Source organism: Etheostoma spectabile, chromosome 11, assembly GCF_008692095.1.
Source record: "Etheostoma spectabile isolate EspeVRDwgs_2016 chromosome 11, UIUC_Espe_1.0, whole genome shotgun sequence".
Lineage (NCBI taxonomy): Eukaryota > Metazoa > Chordata > Actinopteri > Perciformes > Percidae > Etheostoma > Etheostoma spectabile.
In genome coordinates, this window is record NC_045743.1 from 9,849,623 (window position 1) to 9,876,933 (window position 27,311).

At 38.5% G+C, this 27,311-nt stretch overlaps 1 protein-coding gene across 2 annotated transcripts in view; it reads left to right on the plus strand.

Annotated features, from left to right (window-relative positions):
- The first annotated feature begins 2,961 nt into the window (after positions 1 to 2,961).
- LOC116698064 (bromodomain adjacent to zinc finger domain protein 2B) overlaps positions 2,962 to 27,311 on the plus strand; it is a 47,207-nt gene continuing 22,857 nt past the window's right edge. For both annotated transcript variants that reach the window (XM_032529815.1, XM_032529816.1), the window contains exons 1-3: positions 2,962 to 3,191; positions 8,737 to 8,774; positions 26,964 to 27,125. In XM_032529815.1, coding sequence (XP_032385706.1) covers positions 26,966 to 27,125 — 160 coding nt within the window. In that variant the 5' untranslated portion in view covers positions 2,962 to 3,191; positions 8,737 to 8,774; positions 26,964 to 26,965. The remainder of the gene's footprint in view (positions 3,192 to 8,736; positions 8,775 to 26,963; positions 27,126 to 27,311) is intronic.

The window sequence follows — 27,311 nt, forward strand, 5'->3', positions numbered from 1 at the left end:
TAAGATATGACATACAGTACATGACAGATGGAATGAAAATAAGCGAGACATAAGTTCATCAAGCCAAAGAATGAATCAAGTTATTTGTTAATAAAATACAATAGGCTTCAAAATGTCCTAAAACAGCACTGACTGAGAGTTAAATCAGTCAGAACTCTGTCCTGCCTTTCTGGTTTCACCCCAATCCCATGTCTCTTTTTCTCAAGACTCTACTACATATTAATTGTTTCTCTTTAGTTCATCATCTATTCATGTTCTGGGAAAGGTGTCTGTTCAAGTTAGTGTGGAGCATCTATTTTTCTTGTCCTGGAAATCTCATGTTTCTCCCCCATTCACTATCCATGAACATGCTTCAATTAACCGAGGAAAAGACCACTACTTAGATGACTGCTTGCTGACCGTTAATTATAGAAAAACAGTAGTGTACTCTATTGTAGTGTCAATACATGGCAGGCATGGGCACCTGGATAGCTCAGTTTGTAGAGTGGTTGCCCATTTATAGAAGTTTACGCCTTGAAGCGACTCGGACCTGCAGCTCTTTGCTGCATGTCATTCCCCCTCTCTAGTCCCTTTCATTTCTTCAGCTGTCCTGTCAAGAAAGGCCTAAAAATGCCCAAAAATAATCTTAAAAAAATACATGGCAGGCATACTACACATCTTCCCCACCTACAGGATTACAGTAATCACTACAATTAGCATGTGTTAAACAAATGCTTAAACCTTACTTGGTGTTCTTCATCACATTTATAATATATACAACGCCACATGTTTACACGTCTGATGCAAAACTATTTGTTTTAAATCCTTAATGATAAATTTAGCATTCCAAAACTCAGAATTTTTGAAAACACTGTACAAAATTTTAAACTGCATATCACACACACACACACACACACACACACACACTTAAGCGATGAATCTACCCATGTGTTTTTAGCTCAGCCACTGTGTCATTTCTTAAATCAAATGCACATGCAGTGCTGGAAGGCTTTGGTGTTAAAGGGATCAGTGTGTGCTAACATGATTAAAATCTGTATTGTTCAAATATGTCAGAACAAAAATTCAATGACAGAGAGTCCAACTCCTGTGCCTTACAGGTACATTGAGCTTTCTGTGGACTGATAGAAAAATAATAATTAAAAACAAAAGCACCATCTTAATTTGTTTTCCATCAGTCTCTAGAGAGATCATCTTTGCTGTGTCTTTGGTATCTCATTATACTTTCTAATCAAGACTCTTTAAAAATCCCTTTAAAGGAGACAGACTGTTTGCCCTTCCCCCATCATGCTGCTGCATTGCAGCCATCGACGGTGACTTAGTATGTTACAAATGACCAAGGTAGGCTGACATTTTGATTGTGCAATGTGGAAAAAACATGGCTGGAAAAAGCTTTTGAAAGTGACGCTGCCCTGATCTCTCCCATCGCTCATTCTCTCTAATGAAGATTGTCCAATACAATTAAAATCCCAGGTATCCTGTCGCTAGGGTGAGAAATTTATCAAATCATTTCCCCCCCTCTCTCACTATGTGTGTTCATCCAGCCAGGCGTGTTTCACTCAGTCCAGTCAGTAGCTCCTGTGACTGCAGCATCTGAAATGACACAGAATTAGGGGCGGGGGTAGGGGGAGAAATCAATGGGCACAAGGGATGGTGAACAAGCAAATAAACCTGTCTTAAATCACACATTTCTTTGTAAAAGGATTTTTTGTAAAAGACCTTTGTGCCTAAATTACTGTACACAATTAGTTCAACTTGAGATAGTGTGCTATGGAAAAAGCTGAAATCCACTCTATCCACTAAACACAAACACATTTTTTCAAAAAAGACAACACATTGTTTTTCTACCCATCCAATTAAACACAAAAATCTCATTACTTTGATTGTAACCTCTAGGGAAACAGGCAAATCCTGATCTTATAGTAATTCAATACAAAAGCTATGTATTATATGTAGTATTTAGACACTGGATCTACAGTATTACATCAGTTTCAAATTGTTGCATTGTTTTAATTACTGTGTTGTAAATGTTTGTTGTTGAGTTTAATGATAAAATGCACCCCATTTCCTGTTGCAGACTGTACGGTTGCTTAATGATGAGAAAAAAAAAGCAGATGTTGGAGCTTGTCCAACTGGAGTCACTTTATTGAATGAACAGGATGCATTGCAATGCCTTGTTAATAGTTTCTCCATTGCATTTCGAGCCTCTGATCTGAGCAGTCCATACCTTTAGACAAGAGTCCAGAAAAAGGAAATTATTGACATTAATTGACATGAAAAAAAAATAAAGATCACTGTCTAGCAGTGTCAAAAAGCTGATCCCTTTAAGACATGTGCATGGATTTCTCTGTGGCAAGTGCAATGTTTAAGTATGTGGAAGAATACAATTATTGATAAGATCCATTGTGCCAGCCTCATTGGTTATTATTACAACTATGAGAATATGTAAAATACAATCTACCACAAAATGCCATAGGCAGCCTTTAAAACCTCATTTTGCCCTTATGGTGAATTAAAAAAAGCAATATTACACCAGATCATATAGCTAAGTAGGTTATCTTTTTAAATCAATGCAAAGGGTTACAACTAAACCTTGAAAATGTGTAGCATTTTTAAAATAAATTTAAAAAAGTGGGTTTTCACTGTCATGCTAGGGGTGTGATGGAAATTGAAAGCAAACATATGCACCTGTTTGTAAAAGAGTTTGCCAGCCTCTATACGTGCATAGTCTAATGAGAAATAGTCCACAATACTATAGCAATACCGTTTTGACAAGGCCTGCATCATCATTTAATTGATGGTATAAATTGTTTTTGTACATTAGTTGTTCTACATTTAGATGAAAGCTGCACTTCATACAGATATGAGGAGAGTATCCGCTAATGTTGACAGTCAGTTTGTGCACTTGCTGGCTGCAGTTTTTGAAGAACAAAAGTTTGCATGGAAGCTCTGAGCTGACGTCACTTCTCTTGACTTGCTCGGCGTGAAGCGGAGTCTCTCTTCAATCTGCGACTAGAGACCAACACATTCAGTCACACTCCCACCCGGACTCAATTACACTGACCGAATCAGCCATTCATCTCTTTCAACATCCCTCAAACTTCGCAAAACTGGGAAGTAAATTAACAGTGTTAGCTAGCTATTCCATTTTTTTTTTTTAAAGGATTAACGTTACAGTGATTTTCGACGCTAAGGTGAGTTTTAAGAGTCTATGTTTTGCTACCTTTGTGGGCTCCGTAACTAGCATACGCTCGTGTGTTATTTTGTCATATTTTGCTTGGGCTGCAAAGCTAACAGCTAAGCTAACGTTTTTTTTTTTTTTTTTTTTCTTTTTTTGCTAACCAGTAGCATCCCTTCCTACACTTGCCTCATTGAAGCGTTATCCGCTCCGTGAGTTTAACACGGCGATACAAAAAAAAGTTAATGCCAAAGTAGATACAGCGTTTTCGGCTGTTTCTGATACAAACGTTTTTTCAGAAGATAACTGTTGTCATGTTAAACTTGTAACTTAGTCACAGAAAGAATGTTCGGTCATATAGAGTTAAAAAACTAACGTGTCACACCGGTAACGTAACTTGGCACAGGCAGGCAGGCAGAGCTTGCAGCGTGGATATTGTCTTTGTTGCCAGCTCGTCCACTCTGCTGATCCACCGTGCGTTACCGGACAGGACGATTAAAAATCATAAAGTAGCTTGTCAGACGTATACGGTTTTTAAGCCTTTTACGAGTGAATCATATAAAAAGTAACGTTAGTGTCTGGTTGCCTGTTGTAATGCATGTTGTGGTTTCAAGCTTCGTGTGACAACATGCCATAAAATGATCAAACAACTGGATATAATACAGGTGTGCTTTCCCTTTTTAATGTTTTATCTAAAAATGAAATGATTTGTTATGAGTGTTAAAGCCGGGGGCTGTCCGCTGATCTTGTCTCCCCCCCCCTTTCCCTCTATCTTCTTTTTTTGTTGTTGCTTCCTCTTAAAGGAGAGCGCAGCTAATGCTGCAGCTGCGGTCTGGGCTGAAATTTACCCTTTGAGATTATGACAATACCCTCCATTTTTCTGCTTTCATATTAACAACAAGCATTCGCCATCTTGGGATATTTAAATTAGATGAGAGCTGTCCATTTAAACGGTGGTTATCTTTAACAAAGTTATGAAACTTTGGAGGTGAAAAGATCATAATGAAATTGTTAACTTAACAACCTTGATTTTTGTGGAGTTGAAAGTGAAATCAATATTTTAATGACACAGATGTAATAGGGTTGGGAGTTGGAGTTTGATTTATGCCACTGCTATTTCAAAACTGCTTGAGTAACTGTTATGTTATGAAATTGCAATCCAACCACTTTCTTCTTCCTGTGATGACATGTCCCACCTTTGGCCTAGCCCTGGTAGGCCTAATCTAGCTTTTAAAATGTGTAGTGGCAGTAATGATCCACCACAAACATTAACTAGGCCTAATTGATTGCATTGCCCCAATTTCTTGAAGATGTACTATGGTTTTTTGGATTTAGCAGGCATCTTGTGTTTGCTGAACTGTGAGCTAATTTCTCTTGTACACATACAATTGATAGTAATGAACTTGTGTGTGCCCTTTGCACACACAGTCTTAAGTAAAATGGCATGGCAGTAAACATTATTCCCGGTAAAGTCCATCATAGCTTCAGTAGCCAAGGCAGCGAGATAAATCAGATCACAGCCTTGATGTGTTATGCATGCATCCACTAACTGCCAATGAATCAAAACACAGGTAGAAGGTCACTAAATTTGCCTCATATTTATTCAGAGCACATGTCCTTGAAAATCCTTGCAGAGACAACAGTGTTGAGGTGTTGTATACTTGGATTCTAACATGAGCGTTTAACATTGAGAAATCAAAAGTGTCAGCAACTTGGCATTTGAATGTTAAAAATCATTGCATTTTCTTTTGCTCTTCCAGGTTCCAAAGGCAAATGCAGCTCATAGTTGCTTACTAATGAATAAGATATTTATTCACTTGATACAATTTATTTAACTTTAAATAATTACTATAATTCCATTCTCAAAACACCACATCATCAACTCTTAAATTTTTCGTGCTGAAGGTCAAGACCTGGGCTATAATGAAGATTTAAGTTGTCTACCATCTAATTTTCCAAGTTTACCAAGCACTGTTAAGTGTAACCATATTAGTGTTTTCCTAAATTAGTCACAGCGCTCCTAATTTCAAGTGAGGATGACATTAAACATTGTTTTTTCTTACACAATATGTTGAATAAGTTCCCCTTTTATGTTCCTTTGGCTCTTTTAAAAGTCCCCCTTTTTCCTTTGGCCTTTTGAAAGGACTAAAGGGGAAAAAAACAGTACTGCTAATAATTATGTTTTCTTCCATTTTCACCCTGTCTCTCCTATTCATACCCTTTCCACAAGTTTGCACTCATTAATCAAAGATGCTGGCCTCCTGCTAAGGGCTGAGCAGGTTCATCAATTTGGCAGCCAGCTTGCTGTAAGGAACAGTGCAGAGGCTCTTAACACACAAGCATAAATAAATCTATGGTCTTTATATGCAAGCCCTGAAGGTTAATACTGTATAATTCAATGTACCCTCTTTGTCTGCTGTGATTGATGTTTTTGAACATGTAAGGCTTGACGGGAGTCCCTTTTTGTAGGTCAGTGTTGACACTTTATGATTGGGTGAGCTTGGGGGGAGCGGCACGAGGGAGGTGGATTATTAGGAATATGTCAGGGAGATTACTCTTTTTTTGCTCATCTTCCTGATCTATTTTCTCACCGCCTGGAGATGCTTTTCATAGTGCTTTATTTGAACCAATGATGCTTCTGAGATTGAAGTCTCCCTGCTGTGTAAATGGGGCTGATGTCTAAAATGCTAGTGGCCTGGTCTGTTTGTTTGACTGATAAGTATTTATTTGCCTGCAGAAATTGCAGGCCAGCTGAGAATGAATGAATTGGCTCCATATTCATAATTCTCAGTCTCATAGTTACAAGACCAACACAAACCTTCTTGTCCAGTTTTTGATGTAGACCATTACACTCTCACACGAAGACTGTGCCTCAGCAGCCCCCTTTTTATTGATCCTCTGCATTTAAAATCTGGTCACTGCTGCCACAAACACTTCCCACTTAAGCTGCACTAGGCATGCTGCTGCAGCCGCATTTTTAAATATTTAGTTTTTGCACCATTGCAACATTGTCTGGCCTGATAAGGGATGGGAGAAAAAAAATCCCTTAAAATGTTTGGATCAGCAGAAGACCCAAATCTTGTACTTAAAAAACATGCAGATTCTTATTTTGAAGAAACAGCATCAAAGTACAGACCTCACCACTGAATATATACAACTTTAAACAAACTCCTTTTATTGAAATGCTCTTAAATGTTTTAGCTGTGTGGTTCAAAATAATCCACACTTCAGGTGGAGTAGATTATCCAAAAAATGATCTCCATAAAAAATAATCTCCTATAAGGTACCTCTCACAACAATATGTTTGCACACTCCAATTTTGATCACAGTGGCTCGGATGATGTGAATTGTATTGTGGAGAGTGCTCTCGACATTATTCAAGCGTGAAGCCACTGTAGTATTTGACAATATCTGCTTATCTCACTCAAATTATGTTAAGGCTTCAATTTTGCATTAGCAAAACAGCGAGGGTAAAGGAGGCAAGACGCACTACTGCCCCTGAGGTTAACAAATGAAGACCAGATATTAAGATGCTACAGTTATATCATAACAAACACAATGTTCACCCTGACCTCACTAGCAAGATGAAACTCTAAAATCCTGTTACACAAGGATTGTCAATGAGACTTTGACAAAAAAACTTGCTCAGCGCCTGGGTAGCTCACCTCGTGCGCTCATTTACAGAGGCTCAGTCCTTGCCTCAGCGGCCACGGGTGCAGTTCCAACCTGTGGCCCTTTGCTGCATGTTATTCCCCCTCTCTCCCCTTTCATATCTAGGCAGTCCTGTAAAATAAAGGTCTTAAGAAATGCCACAAAAAAAACTTTTAAAAAAACTTGCTCTTGGTACCTGTTAGTTATCATGACTTAACAGCTTCCTGTGTAGGGAGGCCAATGCAATTATCCGCCAGATAGATGGACAGCTGGGTGACTTGAGGAGACTCAGCCTTGTAGTAATTCAAAGGATGGTTGCAACAACCAATTATTTAAAACTAGAAAGTGACCTTTTTTCTTCTTGATATTGAATTAAACATGTAAATGTAAAAGACTGTAAGTTGACCTGTGTGTATGTGACACACAACAAGTGTTAGTTTGCTGGTGATGTAAGAGCATGGAGGTCATCCTTGTAAGTTGTGAGACATCCAAGTTTTACTAGTAAAGGTGGTCTGAGCAATGTCACGCGTTTGTTTTAGGCTGCAAAATTTTTTGTCACATACAGCAAACCTTTCCTCACTATCCGCGAGCTGCCTGTCCCCTGAACACACTGCAAAAAAACGCGGCCTTTGTAGCCGGACCAGGCTCCACATACGACAAAAAAAAACAAAACTGTGCCAACCTGCACCACCAAACATGACAAACAGTGTTCCAACGTTCCAGCCAATAACTGACAAGAAAGATTTGGGGACGGGGGTTAGGGGGTTAGTGCGCGGAAGCATGGAAGGGAAGGGAGAGGGGACGGGATGAGGAGGAGGGAGGGGCAAGCTAGCCTACATTTTGTTTGAAAATACTTTGAATGTCAAGAAGAAGTGCCATCACCCAATATCGCTTAGAGCACCTTTAATATTTAGAGCTTTTAGTACAACATCTCCAAATATGTGCTTGTTAGCGCAGCCTGACAATATCTTTCTTTTGTTGTTATATCTATCTCTAGAATAAAACTTTATTACTTTATGTAACCTGATCACAATCATAAAAAGTCCCAATACAATGTTGTGGACATTCAGAACAGGTTTCTTAACTAGAAAAAATCAAGTACCTGTTTTCTTTCAATACTATGTGAATAAAACCTCTAATTGTATCCTGTTAACATGGATACTATCAGTTGGCTTTCAGACACTTTTAAACTAGACTATGGGGATAGCATCACAGCCTTCAGCTGTTCAAGAGGACAGTTTTTAAAGGAGGGCACTGCAGAGAATGTAAAAATGGAAAAATTTGATGTTTTTACAATAAGAAAAATTGCTTAGTGATGATCTAAAAGTTAAGAACTCCTTAGTGATTGTTATTGATTTGGTTCTATGGTATGTTCAGTGGTTAGGTTTGATTTAGTTCAGCGTTACTATACAAGACCATGACTTCAAAACTCCTATGGTTGTAGAAACACTTTTGAATCAGTTATTTTGAATGATGTCTGAAGACTTGAAATTTATTAAGTGATTTTAGGATTGATTCAAAGAGTAAAACTGATTTAGAGTCCATTTCCTTTACATTCCTAACAAAGTAAACCCAGATGGTAGCCAAATGCATAAAGACTGTAAAGCTTGCTATTTGAGTGTTTTTCAGGAAAGTTCTGCAAAATCAAAACGTAACAGCTCTTTTATACTTCACCTACTCGATAGTCCAGTTTCTGCCAAATTTTTGTCATGTCCCATTGCCCTGGGTTTGTCTCTTGGAGCAAGAGTTAGCTTTTCTGCTGATGTTTATAATGGATAACTCCTCTCCCCTTGGGGTCCATATTACCATTTTTATTTAATTTTCACAGAGCTTTCAGATAGGAATGATGCTGAATGAGTAAATCGATAAAATCAAGCAATAAATCTGACTGTTGTTGTCTCGTGTTTCAGGTGCAGAGCAGTGATGTCACCGATCTGAGGACATACAAGTAAGTGTTCTGGTTACATCAGCTACCCATTGTCCATCTTTGCCATGCTTTTTGAAGTGCTTCTTTTGATTTTGTAAAGGGAAAAACCAGTTGGCTTTGTTAAATTGGAAAAAGTAATGTATGAATGGAAAGGCAGGACTATGCAGAACACCTCATTTTAAAGTATTATTTAGGAATAGGATTAGGATTTTCCAATTAGGTTTAACAAAGACCTCCTTTTATGAAATTAGTTTGTGCTGAATTACATGTTGCTCTCATTTTGTGTGCATCTTATTAATTCATGTCTCTTAGAATTAGTGTCAAAGCATCAGAACATATTTAAATCTCTGGGGGGAGGAAAGAGAACCTTTTTGACTGAGGGGTGCAGGATAAATTACTGTGAGCCAAACGGGTAATTGGTGGGGTTGGAGCTATTGTTTTTGCGTTGTTGTCGATGTGTCCTGGTCGCTATTAAAAATTGCCCCAAGACAGAGGTGGTGGATCAAATTCACATCTTCAGAAAGTGTAACGTGTTTTTTCTCTGACTGTATCGGAGACTATATGAAGACAATTGCACTTCTCACACTAAATGAACAATGTTTTAAAGCAGACAAACCTAAAATGAAATCAAAATTGTGCTTTTTGGCAATTAATGCCACTGTTTCTGGAAGGATGTGTGCTCACGAACACTTAGGGTTGAACCCAAAGTTTTCCTCTTTCCTCTTTCTTTGCTACTCTGATTCTATTTTTGCTTCCCGACTCTTTCAACATTATATAAAATCCTAAAGGTAAGTGGAGCCACTCACTTTCCTTTTATGAACCAAAGAAATGCGGATTTTGTGCCATGAAATTTATGGCATGTGCACGGCCACCTCCTGATCTGGAGGAAAAAGTCTCCTACTGTTTATGTGAGTGACCCTGGAAAGAGACAGGGCATCTGTAGTCCTGCAGACAAGCTGAGTTGAAATGGCAACGGCAAAATGAGCCTCGCCACAGGAATCTCATCATCTCTAAACCTGAGTACTCTCTCTTTCATCTGTGCGTAGTAGAAGCCCTCAAGGATTTATTATAGCAGTTATAAGTAACCTTCAGTTTGCCTGTAGAGCCCAGCAGTAAGTTTCAGAAACAGTTCCCAGGTTGCTGTACATTAATTGCACAGTGGTCATAAGGCCCTGAGTCATTAAATGCATTTTGTATTAATGAAAGATAAATAATGGTTACAAGAATAGTGAAACATATTTTACATAACAATCATTCTCTCTCTCTCTGTTATGCATTCACACACAAATCTATGCTTACTGATACAGTGTATATTTATACTTTAACGTGTATACTTTGTGTATACTTTAACATCGTCAGATCAGTATGACTGGTTTGTCTGCTGTGTTGAGGGAAGTCAGCTGTTTATGAGGATGTAGAAGGGAGTGGTGTTAAACATTTGAATGACTATGTTCATATTTCAAAGTTGGTTAAAGTTGTGCATCATGCAGTGATCTCTGCCTCTGATTGCTTTGTTTAAGCTGCACTTCCCGGTTTATCAGCTCTGCTTTGCCTCCTATAAAAGGTAAGGTAAAGGTACTTTAATTGTCACATACCCTTACATGTAGTGAAATTCATTCTCAGCATTTAACCCAACCCTCAAGGAATGGGTGGGCAGCCAAACACAGCGCCCGGGGACCGACTCCACATCTGATCTAGTGCCTCGATCAAGGGCACTGAGGAAGCCAACACAAACATACAAACTCCACACAGAAAGGCCATCATGCTCTCCAAAAGTTTGATCAAGTTTGATGAAAGTTTACTTTTCTTCATGGCAAGTGGAAATTTCGTTGCCCAGGCAAACTGGACAAAACTGTTACCGTTACCTTTGCTAAAAGGAAAAGAGTAAAGAAATAATAGAGGTGAAACCGAAACCAGTTGAGAAAGAATTTGTGACAAGAGTAATGTAATGATTATGATTAAGATGTGATAAGTGAGACAGATGATAATATTCCAACAATTGATCCCTACCTGACTTCTGCTAAACACAATGATAAGGGATTTTCCTCAGCTTCAGTCAAACCCTCCCGAGCAAGTTTCAAATTAAACCACAAAAATAGGGAGAAAACACATAGAGAGACTTGGACTAACTTAAATCAAGCAAAAATAAATTTAATTCAGCACTTCATTGTACACCATGTGCCTGCAGCTGCTTTATAGTAAAAGCCAGGCAGTGCTGCCATTCATTTCTATTCCACTTCAACACAATAGAGATGTGATGAACACAAAAGGCATGTCTGGCTCCAGACAAAGCAGAAATGTTTTTCTGAGGAATTGTTAAGGGATACAAAGTGAAGCAGGACTTCTCTCTTACTGTTAAGCTATCAGGTCAACTCTAGACCAATAAACATCAGTGTTTAACAGTTACATTTTAAATTAATAGGTAAGTTCATTTAACTATTTTAGTGAATTTCATCTTTGTTAATTTTTTTAGAAGTTTACAAAATGTTGTTCAGTTGGCATGAAGTGTGTCATTCATCATCACATTTCAGATTCGAACCCTGGACGTCTGCGTCGAGGCATAAAACTCTCAATACACATACGCCCGCTCTACCTACTGACCCAACCCAGCCACTGTTCCCAGTGTTAATTGAGAGGGATGGCAGCTTTATAGACTTGTGATTGGTATGTTTCATATGCATAATCATTTAGCATGTTTTGTAAGAGAGAGGTTGAGCCACGACAGTTTCCCCCCTATTTTTTTTTTTTTATATTTATGTGCTTCAGTTAGTAGTGTAGCTTTACAGAGTAGGCTGTATTTTGTGACTTCGCCAGAAGAGCAAACAGATTGCTGTAGCTATGTAATATTGTGTGGTACATATCAGAGAGCTCACTATTCTTTTCCTGTCAACATTTTTCTGCCCAGAGGAGCACTAAAATACATGAAGGACAGAAAAGTAAAGTGATGAAAGAACTCTGTCGTTGGCAAATCAAAGACTCATGTGAATGATGCAACTATGAGATGTATTAGTTGAGTGGACACTAATTTTACACTGATGTTTAATGAATACAGAGACATATTTAGCTTCTAAGAATAGCAGCTATTTTGTCCATAATGTGTTTCTGTATGATACTAATCTTTAACCACTGGTTATGTCATGTTGCCTTTTGGGATTAATGAGCTTTACATTACACATCTTGCTTGTGTCAACATTGTGTGTGTGTGTGTGTGTGTGTGTGTGTGTGTGTGTGTGTGTGTGTGTGTGTGTGTGTGTGTGTGTGTGTGTGTGTGTGTGTGTGTGTGTGTGTGTGTGTGTGTGTGTGTGTGTGTGTGTGTGTGTGTGTGTGTGTGTGTGTGTGTGGTGTGTGTGTGTGTGTGTGTGTGTGTGGTGTGTGTGTGTGGTGTGTGTGTGTGTGTGTGTGTGTGTTATAGTATCAAACATCTTTGCCTTTGGAGATGTTTTTCCAGTGTTGTCTTTGTGTTGGTCTGGTCATTAGAGTATTTTGAGAACATTCTCTGCCTTTTCCTTTTGGTTTTTTCCTACGACAGTAGATGTAGAAATGGTTAGTGATGGTGACTGTATACCTGTCCTATCAACTTATCTTAAATAATGTCATGACATGTCTGATTGAATCAAGGCAGACAGAGGAAACAGAGCAAAGGTGCAAAATTTAGCAGCAGCGTTAGTTTTTGCAATGAGGATTGATAGTATAGCACTCTTCTGTAGGGCTTAATAGTAGTGTTTTCCAAATGGTTTTGTAGATTGGTTTGCAGTTGAATATTTAGAGGATGTATTTTGTATGCAAGACCCTTTTAGTTGGCACAAAATTATTAAATTGACTTCATTGTCTTTCCACTTGGAGAAGCACCAAACTACTGTACTATAGGTAACTAACTTTGTTGGCTGCACAGCAAACCAACACATAGGTGGCGCATGTTTGTGGACATATGCTGTATACCGGCTGAATCTGATGCTCAGGCCCACTCTCTATTTTCCTTATGTGCTGTTTGGGTTTCCCAGGTCCTTTATAAAGTAATATAACATTTAAGGTAGGAACACAATGGAGGGCAGCTGTATGAATTTACAGGATGTGGAGCGTAGACAGCTGCAGTCACAGAGACTAGTTTGTTGTCAATAAAAGGAAATTAATAATATACTGTGGTTATGTCCAAAATCGCATACCCTGCACTACATACTTAATATAAATACTATCGTTCTACATATATTTGTGCAAATGAACAGTAGTAGTTGGTTGGGTTCTGTCTGTTTGTCTGTTATGAAAGTTGTTGTTACTACCGCATTGCATTGTGGGACATTTATGCCGGTGTAGTCTTTAGTATTGCATAACGTTTTACCGGAAATAGTGTGCCATTCACATACAATTGGTTTCATACTAAGGTTTCAGACATATTCTTTGAAATCTCACATACAGTTTTAGCCTACCAAATACCATATTAGTATGGAATTTCGGACTTAGCCTGGATGTTTCTCTTTTCGGGTGAAAGGTCAAGCAGCCCTGGGTTTTGGGAATTGGACTTGGGACACTGTGTTGTGCATGGTCTGCTTGGGTAGCTTGTTGGAAGACTGTAGGACTGCAAGAGTATCTCTGAGGTGTGAAAATGGCATTGAGGAAAATTGAATTTTCTTGTGTGCCTGCTGTTTCTTTTTTACTGATGACATTAAGTCTTCATAAAACAACTGACTTCATCAGGACACAGCAGCATTGTGCATCACAAAATCTTTGGAAAAAAGCTTCCAAAATAATTAATTTCTGATTTTGAGGTCACCGATTTTTATTCTTTTATAGAGATGACCAGAAATTCAGAAACCTTGCAACTGCTTGATCATATATGTCAAAACATTCTAATATTATCAATGATAATAAAATGCTTACTGTTCTTGAGCAGCAGAAATGCCACTTAGCTGGATGAGAGTTTTGTTGGCAGCCTACAGGACCTTCGCAGAGAGGATCTGTGGTGTCAGCTCTCAGACGGGTGCAGAGGTGACACCAAGGTGGGCTCCGAGTTGTAGAATGGTTGGAAATCATTGATATTCTGACTCAGAAGGCTGCAAATGGCTTGGTGGCAGATGGAGTCTTTGTCAGGGAAGAAAAATGGCAGCTCGGGAGCACCAACGCCATTTACCCTATCGGTTCTGCTGGCGGGCGGTGACCTTCTGCCGCTCAATGAGATCCCTTAGCACATGATCAATTATCTCACTTCCATTGTTTACTTAGCTATTGTAAAAGGATTTAAATGTCAGTTTTTTTTAGAAAGAGATTGCGTGTGTAATCATGAAACTGGTGTTTATTGTGACTGCATAATAAGAACGCAGTTTGTGTTTTTTGCCGGTTTTAAGCACCGAAGAAAATATATCCTTGTTAGATTGACGCATACAAAACCAATACATGGCAACTGTTCAGCTCCAATCATTTCATGTTGTTACGGAATTATTATAATTGCTTTGACTTAATTTTTCCAATTCTTTAAACAACATTGCTAATGAAAGATATTCCTCAAAGTAGAGAATATCGCATGGCTTCAATTTGGCAAGTGGTTTTTATTAACATTGACTCAAAATAGATATTTTGCCAAGGTGAGCATGTTTACGCAAATTAATTTGGTAATTGCTCTTCTCATCACACAGATAACACAGGCACACAGAATAAAACTGTGGTATGGAGTCATTATTAATAAGCTGTAAACAAATCTTATATCAGAATAAAATATTGAATGAACCTGGAGAGAAATGAGGACAATAAACAAATGATGCAAAAAGCATATGACATTGAGACCCCATTTTAATATGTATGTATTTCAGCTAGATGGTTGATTTCATTAGCAGGTCTCATTGTTATGCACTGACTGTCGTCCTGCAGTAAAATGCATATTGTATTCACGTAGCCTGAATATTCAGGAGAAAATGTTTGGAATTAAGTTGTGTCCTTTAGAGAAAGTGTTTTCTTCCCACCCCATATTCTGATTATTTAATATATTGATACAAGAAGGAGTATTACTTGTATTACATTTTACACTCTGTTTTAACAAATTACACATCTTGGCAGGGCCTAAGAGGTGAACTCCCGTACCGGCACTTGAACTGGAGACCCTATGCTTTCCAGAAAGCTCCCTGAGCTACTGCCACCGTAGTCTATATCCATGATGCTCCACTTCTGGCATTGTCCTTCATTTGGCCTAATGTTCATTATCTTATGCTTCTTTGTGTTGGAATTTTGAGCTCCAGTGGATTTATGAGGACTGTGGTTAACTGCTCCTCAGATCTCTGCAGGGTAAATCCAGATAGCTAGCTAGACTATCTGTTGAATCTGAGTTTTCTGAGGCACAACTATAAAACAACCTTTGAACGTACACGTTCCACCAAAACAAGTTCCTTCACGAGGCTATTTTGCAGCTGCAGCGTAGCTCCGCTCGGCTCTTAGCGCCACCCATGACAATTGTGATTGGTTTAAAGAAATTACAGTAAACCAGAGCAGGTTTTTCTTCCACCCGGGGAATTCTGAGTGGACTAGCCAGACCCTCCTGCGCAGCGCTGTGAAGGAAGGTCTGGCAATGCGAGACTACTGCTACCCCAAAGAGACATTATGTTCTTTATTCTTTCCAAATATGTGTATTTTTAATAAGGTTTGATTTTCTTACAACCAAAATGTTATGTCAAATTTAGCATTAAATGTAAAAACTGGTATATCATTATTACAAGCACTAACCTCAGTCAGTTAGGTTGATATTTCAGGAGAATCTGTAGCATGTTAGCCATAAATAAAGGTTGGCCGCTCAGCTTCCTTTGGGCATTAGCCACGTACTTCTGTGCTCTTCTCTCCATTCAAATACCTAACAATGTGTTCCACATTACAGTATATGTGCTTGCTTGCTTAAGGTCTGCGTCCTCTACACTTGAGACCGTTGTAATGTATAGAACTACCTATATAAGCAAGCTGCTTTCCTTCTGTAAGTAGGATGATATTAAGCTGCCATGCCCTTTTCCTCATTCAGGCCTGGCTGCACATAGCTTTCAGAGGGCAGTGCTTGGCAAGTTTCACTAACGGGAACGGTGTGAAAAATTTCCCATTAGTAAGACTCTGTGTTGTGGTCTGTTACACGCTATCCTCATACAACTGCCCTGCAAAGACAATATTAGTAAGGACAGATGCTGCTCCTCATTGGGCTTACAGGTGGTAACCTACTTAAATTAACATGAAATGTATATCAATATTAGTTTGGCCTATGCCAGAGAGATCTCGTACTGTCCTGGAGGCAGGGCTGTAGACAATTTTAAAAACCATGCGGCAGGCAGATAAATTAGATGCCTTTTGGTTAGTCCTCAGGTCATAATATGATGAAATGTTTCAACAAGATTTTGTAGCAAACAACTTGTGTTAATTTAGATTTTGTTGCTGACAGTTCTAACACATTGTGACCAGAATGGTGTTAAAGACATTGAGCTTTTTTGCGTCTGAAGCCTGTCATCATTTTAGACTTTGTATTTGATTTGATTAGAATTAGTGTTCCCAGGGCAACAATACCTACTTCTTTGCATAAATGAGTAAGGATGACATTCTCTCTGGTAATCAAATGTCAACTTTCCCTTGAACCCTTCCTGTAGTAGCAATACAGTTCCTAAACATTCTAGACAGTTTTTTATATTTTGCAACACTTAACATACATTGTCCCACTGTGTGCTGGTTTTTGTGACACTTATGGTCATGGCTGTTAGCCTTAGAAGGCAGGTGGGTATGTGTGGAACTGCACATGCACAGTTTTACTGTTATCTGTCGGGAATCTCTCCGTCTTTGTGTTCCTTCATCCGCTCTGTGAATGTGTGGAGTGCCACAGGGGGTAATTCTTCACTCATACCTGTTTTGTGTTTCTGAACAGCTCTCTTATCATTAAAATGCTACCAACACGCATCTTGATTTCTTCTTTATTCCCGATGACTCTAGCTTTTTTGACTAAATTGCCCCAGGAACTAAAAGTCCCTTTTTGCATGTTTGCTTTTCTATTACATCTGAAGAACCATTATGTAAAGATTACATACATTAAATCTTGCTGCTCTTTTTTCATCTGTTAAGACACTTTTTTGGCATGCAACAAAAATACACTGAAAATGATGTATGCATAGCCGTCTCCAAAGTAGCTCATTGATCTCAGTCAGGATTTTGGCTATAGAACTGTCAAAAAAAAAGAAATTCCCATCCCTAGTTCTAATAGTGATACTAACCCCAGTTTTTATATTTAGTTTTGTGGTTAAGCCTGAAATAAAGCATGCAAAGTGCACATCTCTGTTTATATTGCCTAGAGCCGCTGATGGGGGGAACACCGTGTCAGTTGTCCTGGGCCTTGGGTCAAGAGAGATTCGAAAAAGGGCTCTAACCTTTAAATAGTTTGCTGGGGGGAAGGCCTTTGGAGATCATCTTGTCCTGGGCACGAGCAAGACAAGTGGCCACCCTGATATTCCCTGTTGTATTCCAAGTTAACTCTCATTTGTTGTTTTTACAAAGAAAGCATTGAAAGCCTAAAATCTGTGACCATGCTTGTATCCATATTGGTCTCTGGTACAATAATATTTCTATTAAAATGTCCTCTTACTATCATGGTTCCTTTAAGACTTAGGAACCATGATAATAACTGGACATTTGAATAGATGTGTTCACTTAACGTTTTAGTGATCAGTGGTTTACAGCACCTTCTAGTCATTGTGTTAGTGATCCATGCTACTGTAGAGTACACAGTGTCTAATGTAGTGAAAGCAGGTGATGGAAATATTCATTTAGCAGCAGAGAAGAAGCTCTCTTTGTGAAGATGGCTCAGAGGCAGACAGGAAATTATTTTCCCTGCACATTCATCAAAATAAAAATAGTCTGAGTATCCCAAGTGACTCTCCCACATCTATTGAAGCCACAGCTGCATGTGCTGTGCACTTAGTATTAACTCTCCAATGAATTTCAGGTGTTTTTGAGCACATTTTTCATCTTCTTTTTTCTCATCTCAAAGCCATTGTCCTGTGTTTATCCCATAAGAATTAACATATTTAAAATAATAAAATGACCCATTTCATTTTAATTAATCCACCTGTTACTCTACTAAAATTAGAATGTGAAACACCGTTGCATCCTGGTGCCGAGAACAAATAACTGGATGACCAAATTGTTAGATATTTGCCTTTGACACCTCCATGTTTGATGACCTTTGATTCAATTACTAACTAGCAGAATGTCAACAGGGACTGTCTGCCTATGTGCCCGATTGTTCAGTCTGTGGCTGTAGTGCAGCAGAATTGCCAGACCAATATGTAATAAAGTGCATGAATGAAAGTGGGTAGTCTAAATATTTTTGAAGGTACATCACAGTTTGTAAAAGGGTTACACGGTGTTCTTTGATTGTTCTCCGTTTCTGTTTGTGCAGTATAAAGTTGCTGTAAGAGGAAACAAAGCAACAGTCTTAATCACAAGGACGCAAGCAGGTTTTTTGCTTTTGCACTGCCTTAGTGGTTTCATTTTACCGTACATTTGGGAGAAAAAAAAAAACTAGCAATCCATTTTGACTCAGCTAAATTTAACATTCCTTTCCTAAAGTCCTAGTCACTGAGTCAAAACCACTGTTGTTAGTCTGGTTTTGCTTGTGGTTAAATGATTAACCGAAAATGGAAACATTCTAAAATCTACCTCATGCAAAATACAAAGCTCAGTGGAGCTTAAAGACAATCGTCTCTCCAAGTTTGACCTATTTAAAACTGTAAAGGTTCTGGTCTCCTTGAACCCCGCGTGGCACACCTGGCTATGTGTGCAATCATATTGTAAATGTGAAGCTGTTTGTATTTTGGTGTGGTCCGCTTTGGTGGTTAGAATATCAGAATACTAAAACTCTGTTATAGTTGAAATTACGAAATGTGCAAAAGTGTTGTGTTTTTTTTAGAATGTTTAAAAAAATATATATTAAAATTACCTTCAGCATTGATTGATTCTTTGCAAAAACTTTCATTATTTAATTGTGGCACTTGACGTCAGACCTGTTATATTAAAAGTGCTGCTCTATCCTGTACTGCTGTAAAAAGTTTTGCCACCGGCCCTGGTGATGGAGACATTTCAAAAGACTATCTTCTCTCTTGATTACAAACACAGATTTATCACATATCAAGAAAAAACCTATTCCAAGTGATTTGAAAAATCTACACACTGACTCCTGATGGTTCCAAAGGGAATTTACTGTAGTGTATGAAACCACCTAATGCATTGTATTTCATTTTTAAACGTAAAAATTTGAGAATAGAAACGACATATCAGTTGTGGTGCGGACAACTTTGTTGCACGTTGAGGAGGTAATTGTTTCTTTTTCATTGAAAAATGGCTGCATGGAAAGCCTGTCAGCCGATGACAGCTTGTCTACAGGTGTAACCTATAAGGTACACAATTTTTAATTTGTTCACTTCATTTGTCCTTTTTTCTACAGGCTATAGTTATTTCAGTGCCACATACACTGCTAGTGATATGCCGAGGATTTGATTGACATGCAATGTAAAGGTGAATATCAGCCTTGTAGGTGGTGCTGCCTTTTTTTTCCTAATGCTTACGCCTAAGCTTGCTGACTGTGAGTTAGCTCAGCTACTCACAACACACTTGCAGATTGTGGTAATAATCACTGACCACGCTTAATGGTATTAAGACAAAATATTGAAGGCAAATTTGAGCAACTCACTACAGAGTTGAAGGAAAGTCAGAGCTGGAAAGTGTCTCGCTTGTGTCAGTATATGTTACTCCATGTTGTCTTACTTCTCCGTCTTATCTAGAATGTTGAGGGTTCTCCTTGTGTCTTTGTGTTCCAATAATTTGTTATGGGAATATACTCCCATGGTTCTTTACATCACAGCGACTGGTGTAGAGATGGGATGTGTCAGTCCTCATGCATCTCCATTAGAATTCTGATTATCTTACTTTTTCTGTATCATTGACCTTCATTTAGGACATTCAGAGAATGTGCACAGATGTTTGTTTCAATGTAACCAGCATGGCCTGCTTCAGTAAAGCGGTGGACATATGGACACTGTGTGACTGATGCTATGAAAGGGACACTCGGGATCTGTTTTATTGCTTCATTTGGCACACCATAGTCCCACTTCCCATTACGGTTGCCATGTGATTTATGTTGTATTCTTTGGAGAGTGCGAGAGGAGCCGGGAATGAAAGAGCCATGATAGAGATGTTTACCTTGATCCTGGCCGCCTTTTATTTCATCCTGGACATTGACAGTGGGGGTAATGGATTAAAAGCCCTGTTAGGCCCCACGTTTTCCACGTACATGAATGCTGTTTTTTTTAATAATTTAAAGAATGAGTGTTATTAACATTGCAGTGTCAAGCCTTAAAGACTGACAGAACCTTGGACTTCTCATCCTCACGGTCTCTGATAAGTCTCACCATCAGACGTCACCACACCGTCCAGCTACAGACCACAAACTGATACTAGATTGATAATATACTACAGGCAGACACATTGTAGTTCTGTAGCATAACTGGGCACCTCACTCACCGCGGTTTGTCTAACAAGAAAATAATCAGTAATCATAATGTCACCAGGATGTCTTGGTCTCCTTTTTGCAGTCTATCTAAATCAGTTAATCTAAAATAGTAGAAAGTGTCCTTTGCTGTACTGTGTTATTTAGTAGCGCCGAGATAAACCTTTGCACCAGCACCCTACTTTTGTTTAATTTGTAGCTATGCTTCCTGTCAGATGATTGCACCTGGTTTATATTCAATTGTTTTTTTTCTGTTTGCATGCAAATGGAAACCTTTCAAAACCCAATGATATTAAACTAAGATATTCAACTGCTTAATTTACACAAAAGTTGGAGTCGCAATCCACCTGCATTACCAACTTGCTTTCTGTCAGAAATTTAAGTTGCAAGGCAAAGATATATAAACAATGGTAAAATTGGCATTTTTATTGTGTATGATAAAAATAAAATTGTTCTGAAATAAATACAAATGTGCATAATATGTCAATATTTTTGAAATTGCAGATGTTTTTCATTCATCTAGTAAGTGGCAAAGGAAACTGATGTTACCTGTAAACATTTTGCCTGCTCTTGTACAATTTTAAAGTCAATTCCAATGTGCACATTGCTCGAGGCAGAAACCTTTTCTTTTTTGCCTCTCCAATACATTATTGTATGTCTAATCTGTGTACTGCAAAGTGTGCAAATAATCACAAAAAGTACCCCCTTATTTTTAAACAATAGAAGCCTGGAGACTTGGGGGTGAAAACTAACATAGATATACATTTAGGATCTCCATTTGATGCCCCAGTGAGCAATATCTTTCCTCAACATTCTTCATCGGAAACAAATACGCATTAAACCTTCAGCAAATAATAGTGAACACATGATGCAGGAGTAAACACAGATGGAGTTGTGTAATGTGTAGTGATAATAACGTGGTGTACAGTATGTGTGATTACAAGTGGAGGCTTGCCTTTTCACCTCCTCCATTTGGAAAACACGGCAAATACAAGGAACCAGCTGCATATTAAGCCAGTAAACAGGTACGGTATAGCTTTCTGTTAATGGCTCATTTATATTAAGTGTAGCATTCTATTGGAAAATGTACTGCTCAAGCAACTCATTACCAATGTAAATGTCATCCAGGGGATGCTATTCTCCCTGTACCACCTGCATTTTCTAAGCCAATAACAACAACAACAGATTAATAGCAGCTGATTGGAATATGCATGAAATTACTTGTCCTTTCCTCTCTCTCTACCCCCTATCTTCTTTCTTCTCTGTATGTGTCTAATTAAAAACTGGAGCTTGAGCTACACAATTTATGGCTAAGGATTGCTATTGATGGGGCTGCAGGAGCTCTAGGAACGTGTTCATGATGGATGTCACTCTGTGCAGAACATGTGGGACTCCCACCCCCAGATCACTCATGAAAATGATCTACATGCAAACTGTGCTAACAATACTGTGAAGGACAAATACATCTCTTGAAACATTTGTCATATTGAGGCCTCACATCATTTGTCAGAGTCCATTTTGCCTCCTTAACTATCAAGCTTTCCAATGTATTCGTGGTAGCATTCAATACTTGAAGCGGTCGATGCAAACAGAAATTCATTTTTTGGCGTGAAGGTCCCTTTAAAAGATGGATGTGCCCCGAAGAATGATAAGAGAATACCTAAGCTTTGTGTTTTGCAGGTAATTCTCAGGAGCAAAAGTGGATCATTATCCTGGCAGTTTGAGCGCAGGTGGGTCTCTTTTGCAGGGCTGCAGCATGTGTGCGTTCTTGCATAGGAGGTCAAAGATGTGATTACACTGACGCATAAAAGACTATGGCTGAGACAGGCAAATCAGCAAATAGATGGTGTTTGAAGGTGTTTAGTAACACAAGGTCAGGCTTTGTTATGGATCATATTTAGTAACAGTGGGACTGTATCAGTGTCACCGAGATTCCTGTAGGCTGTCCAGTGTAACCAACACTGGTCTGCCATCTACTCAACAGTAATAGTCAGTCAGTCAGTCAGTTGCTCCATAGATTCTACACTTAGAACCTACATCCAGTAGCTTCATCTGAACGTTTCCATCCTTGATGACAACCATCTTTACACACTTATGAACACAACCTCTGGAAAGCACATGTTTTTTTTCTCTCTGCATGCTTATAAAAAGGGTCCCTGCTGCAAAGAGCAAAGCTGATATGAATGGTAAATCAGCCCTTGATGCAGAGTATTGATTGTTTAGCAATGCCATGTTTTCCTCTTTAATCACTCTGCACAGCTTTCATGACAGCATGCTTAGTGTTCCTGAACACCATCAATTGAAAAGATAGTGTGTTCCTACTATATTTTATAGAAACCCTGGCAAAAGTAAGACAACAGTTTACAATGTTATAGAAAGGCGTCCTCACATTTAAGAAGCTGGCTAAGTGTTGATTTTCTGTTGACAAATTAATCATTTCAAAACTAGTTTAGTTTCAGTTGTTTTTGCAAAAAATGAACAACATTGCAGAAAGTTACACACATTAGATTATATGCAGAAAATAACCCAAATGTACATTATTACACAAAGTATTAGTTGCCTCTTTAAAAATACTTCCATGGAAACAGAGAAGATATTTTTCAAAGGGTACATAACTTCCCAAATTCATCATCATCAAACAGAATGTATTAGTTGGCCATGAAAATCCCCCTCCTGGCTGACTCGGAGTTATGCTGTGTGTTACTGCAGTGTTGATGCAGGTCAGTTTGAAGTTACCTTTCTTAGCTGGTAGGATGGGCCAGACAGATCACTTTATCACTTTCCAGGTTGAGTAAGAGTCAAGGCCACGTAGAACAACTTGTCATGTGAAGACATGGGCAGGCTGAAGAGCTGATGGAAACTCACATGGTACACACAGGAGCATGGTACTCCAACTGAACAGTACTGAACTTGTTATGCACCCATAGCCATAGCCACAGCGACACCCACACTCCATTTTCTGTCATTCTTTGACTGTAAAAGCCAGCCCTGCAGCAAGCTCTCATCCTGCACATCCTGTGCGTGTACACACAAATGGAGGAGAAAGAAAACTTTCACAAATAATTGACTTCATTTCAGATGTTCTTTTGGTTAACCTCAAAGTGACACGTGGGTGAAAAAATTGCTTTTTTTAATTTGCTCTACTGATGTCAACCACTGGGAAGGTTTCAGTCTCTTTGCCCGTTACATCCCTTTATTTTCTCCCATTTAGAAAATCACTGAGGCCTACCAGTGAGTGGCATTGCTACTTTTCCTTTGTAGCAGAAGGAATGAATTGTGTTTAGTGGGATGATGAAAACCAGCAGTGATTTGTGAGGTTTGGGAGACGCAGCCATGTATAGAATCAATCGGGGAGAAGTTAAAGTCTGAGTAGGTGGATTTAAGATTGTAATCCTAAGTATTAGGCTACCAGGAATACATGGTAATTAATTATAGTCAGAACGTGATGTATTTGTTTTAAATTGATTTAAAACTAAACTGACCGATTGCCAGAAAGAAGATTGAGTGCCTTTGAGTGATGCAGCTCTTTATCTAAGAACAGTGTCAAGACACTCTGATACACTACCCTCCTTTAGCTTAAAAAAAGACCGTGTTAGCAGTCCGAATACTGCTGATCCATCCTGAAGACTGTTACTGGATTATCATTGTTGGCATCAGCCTGTGCAAAAAGATAACATAGACAAGGAGAAACACAAAACGGGAAACAAATGCTAACGTGCACCCAAATCCTAACAAGACGATGTGGTGAAATAGCCATAGCTCCATCACTCACACAAAGACCTAACTGGAAAGAGTAAATGCATGGCAAACATGCATCAGTTTTTAATTATAAGAAACTCTGAAAATTACATAATTTGTATTACATTATTCATCACAGGTCAAAACATTTTTTGCATTATTTTATTTGTCTCAGCAATCAGTTTAAAAGAATAGTTTGACATTTTGATAAATATGCTGATAATTTCTGCCAGAGCCAGGCAAGCTATCATCCCTGTTTCTAGTCTTCATGAGAAATCTTTTTTAAGAAAATAATCTGCAGATTAATCAATAATAAAAATAATTCCTAATTGCAGCACTAATGAGCTAATCTAATAGGTTGCTGCCTAAGCATTATTTCCAGAATGTTAAACTATGCATTTAAGATTATAAACTGAACAACGTTCTGAAAGCTTTCAGAATATGAAGTGTTTGACGTTAAGAGCCAGTTCAGCAAGTGGCATCAACAAAATTAAGAGTGCTGGCTTTTTAAAAAAAAAGATCCAAACAGATAGCAAATAACAGTAAGATGTGTCGAATTAGTTGGTTAGCTTTGCCTCTTGACAGCAAGGTAGTTCCTGTGTTTGATCCTGTGCCCCTTCTGTTCTTATGGAGTCTGATTGGTCTCCCTGTGCTTGCATGTTTCTCCAGTTGGTTTTGGCGTTTCCGTTTCCCTTTACGTTACAAAGACATACATGTCAAGGGGATTGGAGACTCCTAAAATAGTCTTTTCTTGTGCCTACACCTGCAATGGACTGGCAATCTTATAAAGCATTTTCACTACTTCCAGTCCAATGTACCAGTGCATGCTGGGATATGCTCCAGCTACCTATGACCTTGAGGAGGAACATGCAAGGATGCAAAGTACATTTTTCCAGCAGTTAACTTATTGTTTTAATCTCCTTATTTTATTACAAGCTAGTTTGCATAGCCAAAGTATCAAGAGCATTTGTAGCATTTATACGACTCTATATGTAATTTAAGGACTGTCATTATTATGAGAAATGTTGTTTACTTTGAATGTTTTAAATTCTGCATCATCATATCACTTGAGTGTTGACATTATTTTGTTTTATACTCAGTTAAATTATTGATTCATTGGTTTATTGTTTTTCTGTTAAAGAGACATTTTTACTCTGAGATGACAAGCTGCTTTATGCTTGTGGAAACATATGTGTGAACACGTTTGATTCAATCAGAGTCATTTGTTCCTCTCCGGTATATTAGCATAAGCGTGCTTTCATAGGACCTGCATCCTGCCGTGTGGGATGTGGGCACGGTTTGTCTTTCACTTCACATGCTTATATTAGCTCAAGATGGTGTACATACATCCACCAAATTAATTTAAAATGTTTATGTAGATGATAAAACACCCAGAATACTGTACTAAGTCCTGTGTATTTTTTTATTTTTATTGTTGCCTATAAATGCCAGCTTCTTTGCTTGTTAAACTCATTTTAATTTCTAGTAAAGAAGTCAGTATGGGCTTTGTAAATGCTGCTGTCTTTCTTCTCCAGAGCAGTTTGGCTTTTTGCTCATATATTTTTATTTGTTTACGGTACTGGATTTGACAGTCCGTTTTTAGCATTCATAAACGAAAGGCTATCTGCGACATTTCACATCTCATGTTGATAAAAAAAATGACAGTTTAATTATGCAGTAGAAAAGACTGACCCAGTAGGTGATCATATCTGCAGCGTATTGCCAAAGAAATGAAGAAGTAAATTAACACTAAAAGTTAGTGTGCAATTTATTAGTGGCACATTTGAGCTTTATTCCTAACAAAATATTGCCCCCCCCCCCCCCCCCCCCAACCATTGAATATTTCATTATTTGTACAGATTCATAATTGATACGCAAAAAAAGGTTTTTGGATTCTCATTATCAAACTGGACATCTTTGAATGACAGGTGAAGTGTGATATAGCAAGGTAAAAATGACAACAAATGTGTTTTTTTCTTTTTTTAGTACTGCATTATAAACATGGCCGCACCTTTTGTTCTTTCTTCTGCAAAAACTCACACTCACATTACAGCAGGAAACTGGCCTTTCCAGTGAAGCATGGCTGCAGCTTTCATGTCATTTACGTCTCATCAGTGCTTTTCCTGGTGAGGGATGATACTTGATATTCAGAGGGTAGCTTTGTCTCCTCAAATTAATCAGCTGCTCCTGTTTCCTTATGCAGAGGAGAGAATCACTAGGGAGATCTAGACATTGTTGGTGTAATGAACAATGCTATTACAAAGGCAGGCTGTAAAACACAACCTAGAAACGTGCTTTTAGGATTTTTTTTAGATGTGGGCTTTTGTGATCAGGGGGATGTGAAGTGGCATAAATAATGGAAAATCCAGGAAATGTGGGGCTGATTAAGGACCACAGTAGTACTACAATCTCTGTGGCATGATTTGGACGATGGGCAGAACAACAGTAGTCTGAGAGTCATCAGAAAAAATAGCGGAGACTATGATTACAGCTCCTGTTTATTCATTAGTCTAAGTAATTCCATATAAGGACTTGATGTAAAGATTGAGTAATTAATAATGGAAATGTGTTTCTAACAGACTGAAGATCGGCTTACTGCTTTATTAGACAATTTTGTTGTACTAGTGGTGGCAATACAATGTCAATAATATAATAATAATAATAATAATAAATAATAATAATAATAAAAAAAAAATATATAATAATTAATGTCAATAAGCAATACAATTAAATGATTAGCCAGCGTAATTTGTAGTAATAGTGGACAACACGTCTTCACAAAGGAATCATACTATTGTACACATTGAGACGTCAGCATTTGAAATCAAGTGCTGTTTTGTCGGTAATTCATATGTGTGTCAGAGGGACGATAAGTCTCAGTGGGGTGTGTGGCATGAGTGCTTTTTTCCCCTCCCTTTCTTTTTTTTTCTTGCATCTCTAAGTGTTGACTGGATTGTGTTTGACAGATATGGAGTTTGGAGAGCGGCTGGCCTCCCCATCATCAGCCCTGTCCTCCCTTCACATGGCCTCCTCTTCAGCCAGCTCCTCCCCTGCTCCACCCCAGACACCCTCCACAAAGTGCAGCCCGGCCCCTAGCCCTGCAGCCAGCTCTCCTGTTACCACCTGTGGTACGTACACACGTACACACACACACACACACACACACACACACACCACACACACACACACACACACACACAACTCAACTTTGTACAAGATAAAATGTAATTTCATTGTTTTGATGTGTTATTTAGTCTTAAGTCATTATATGTTATCATTTGGATTGATCTATTATTTTAGGTGGGTTAAGGTGT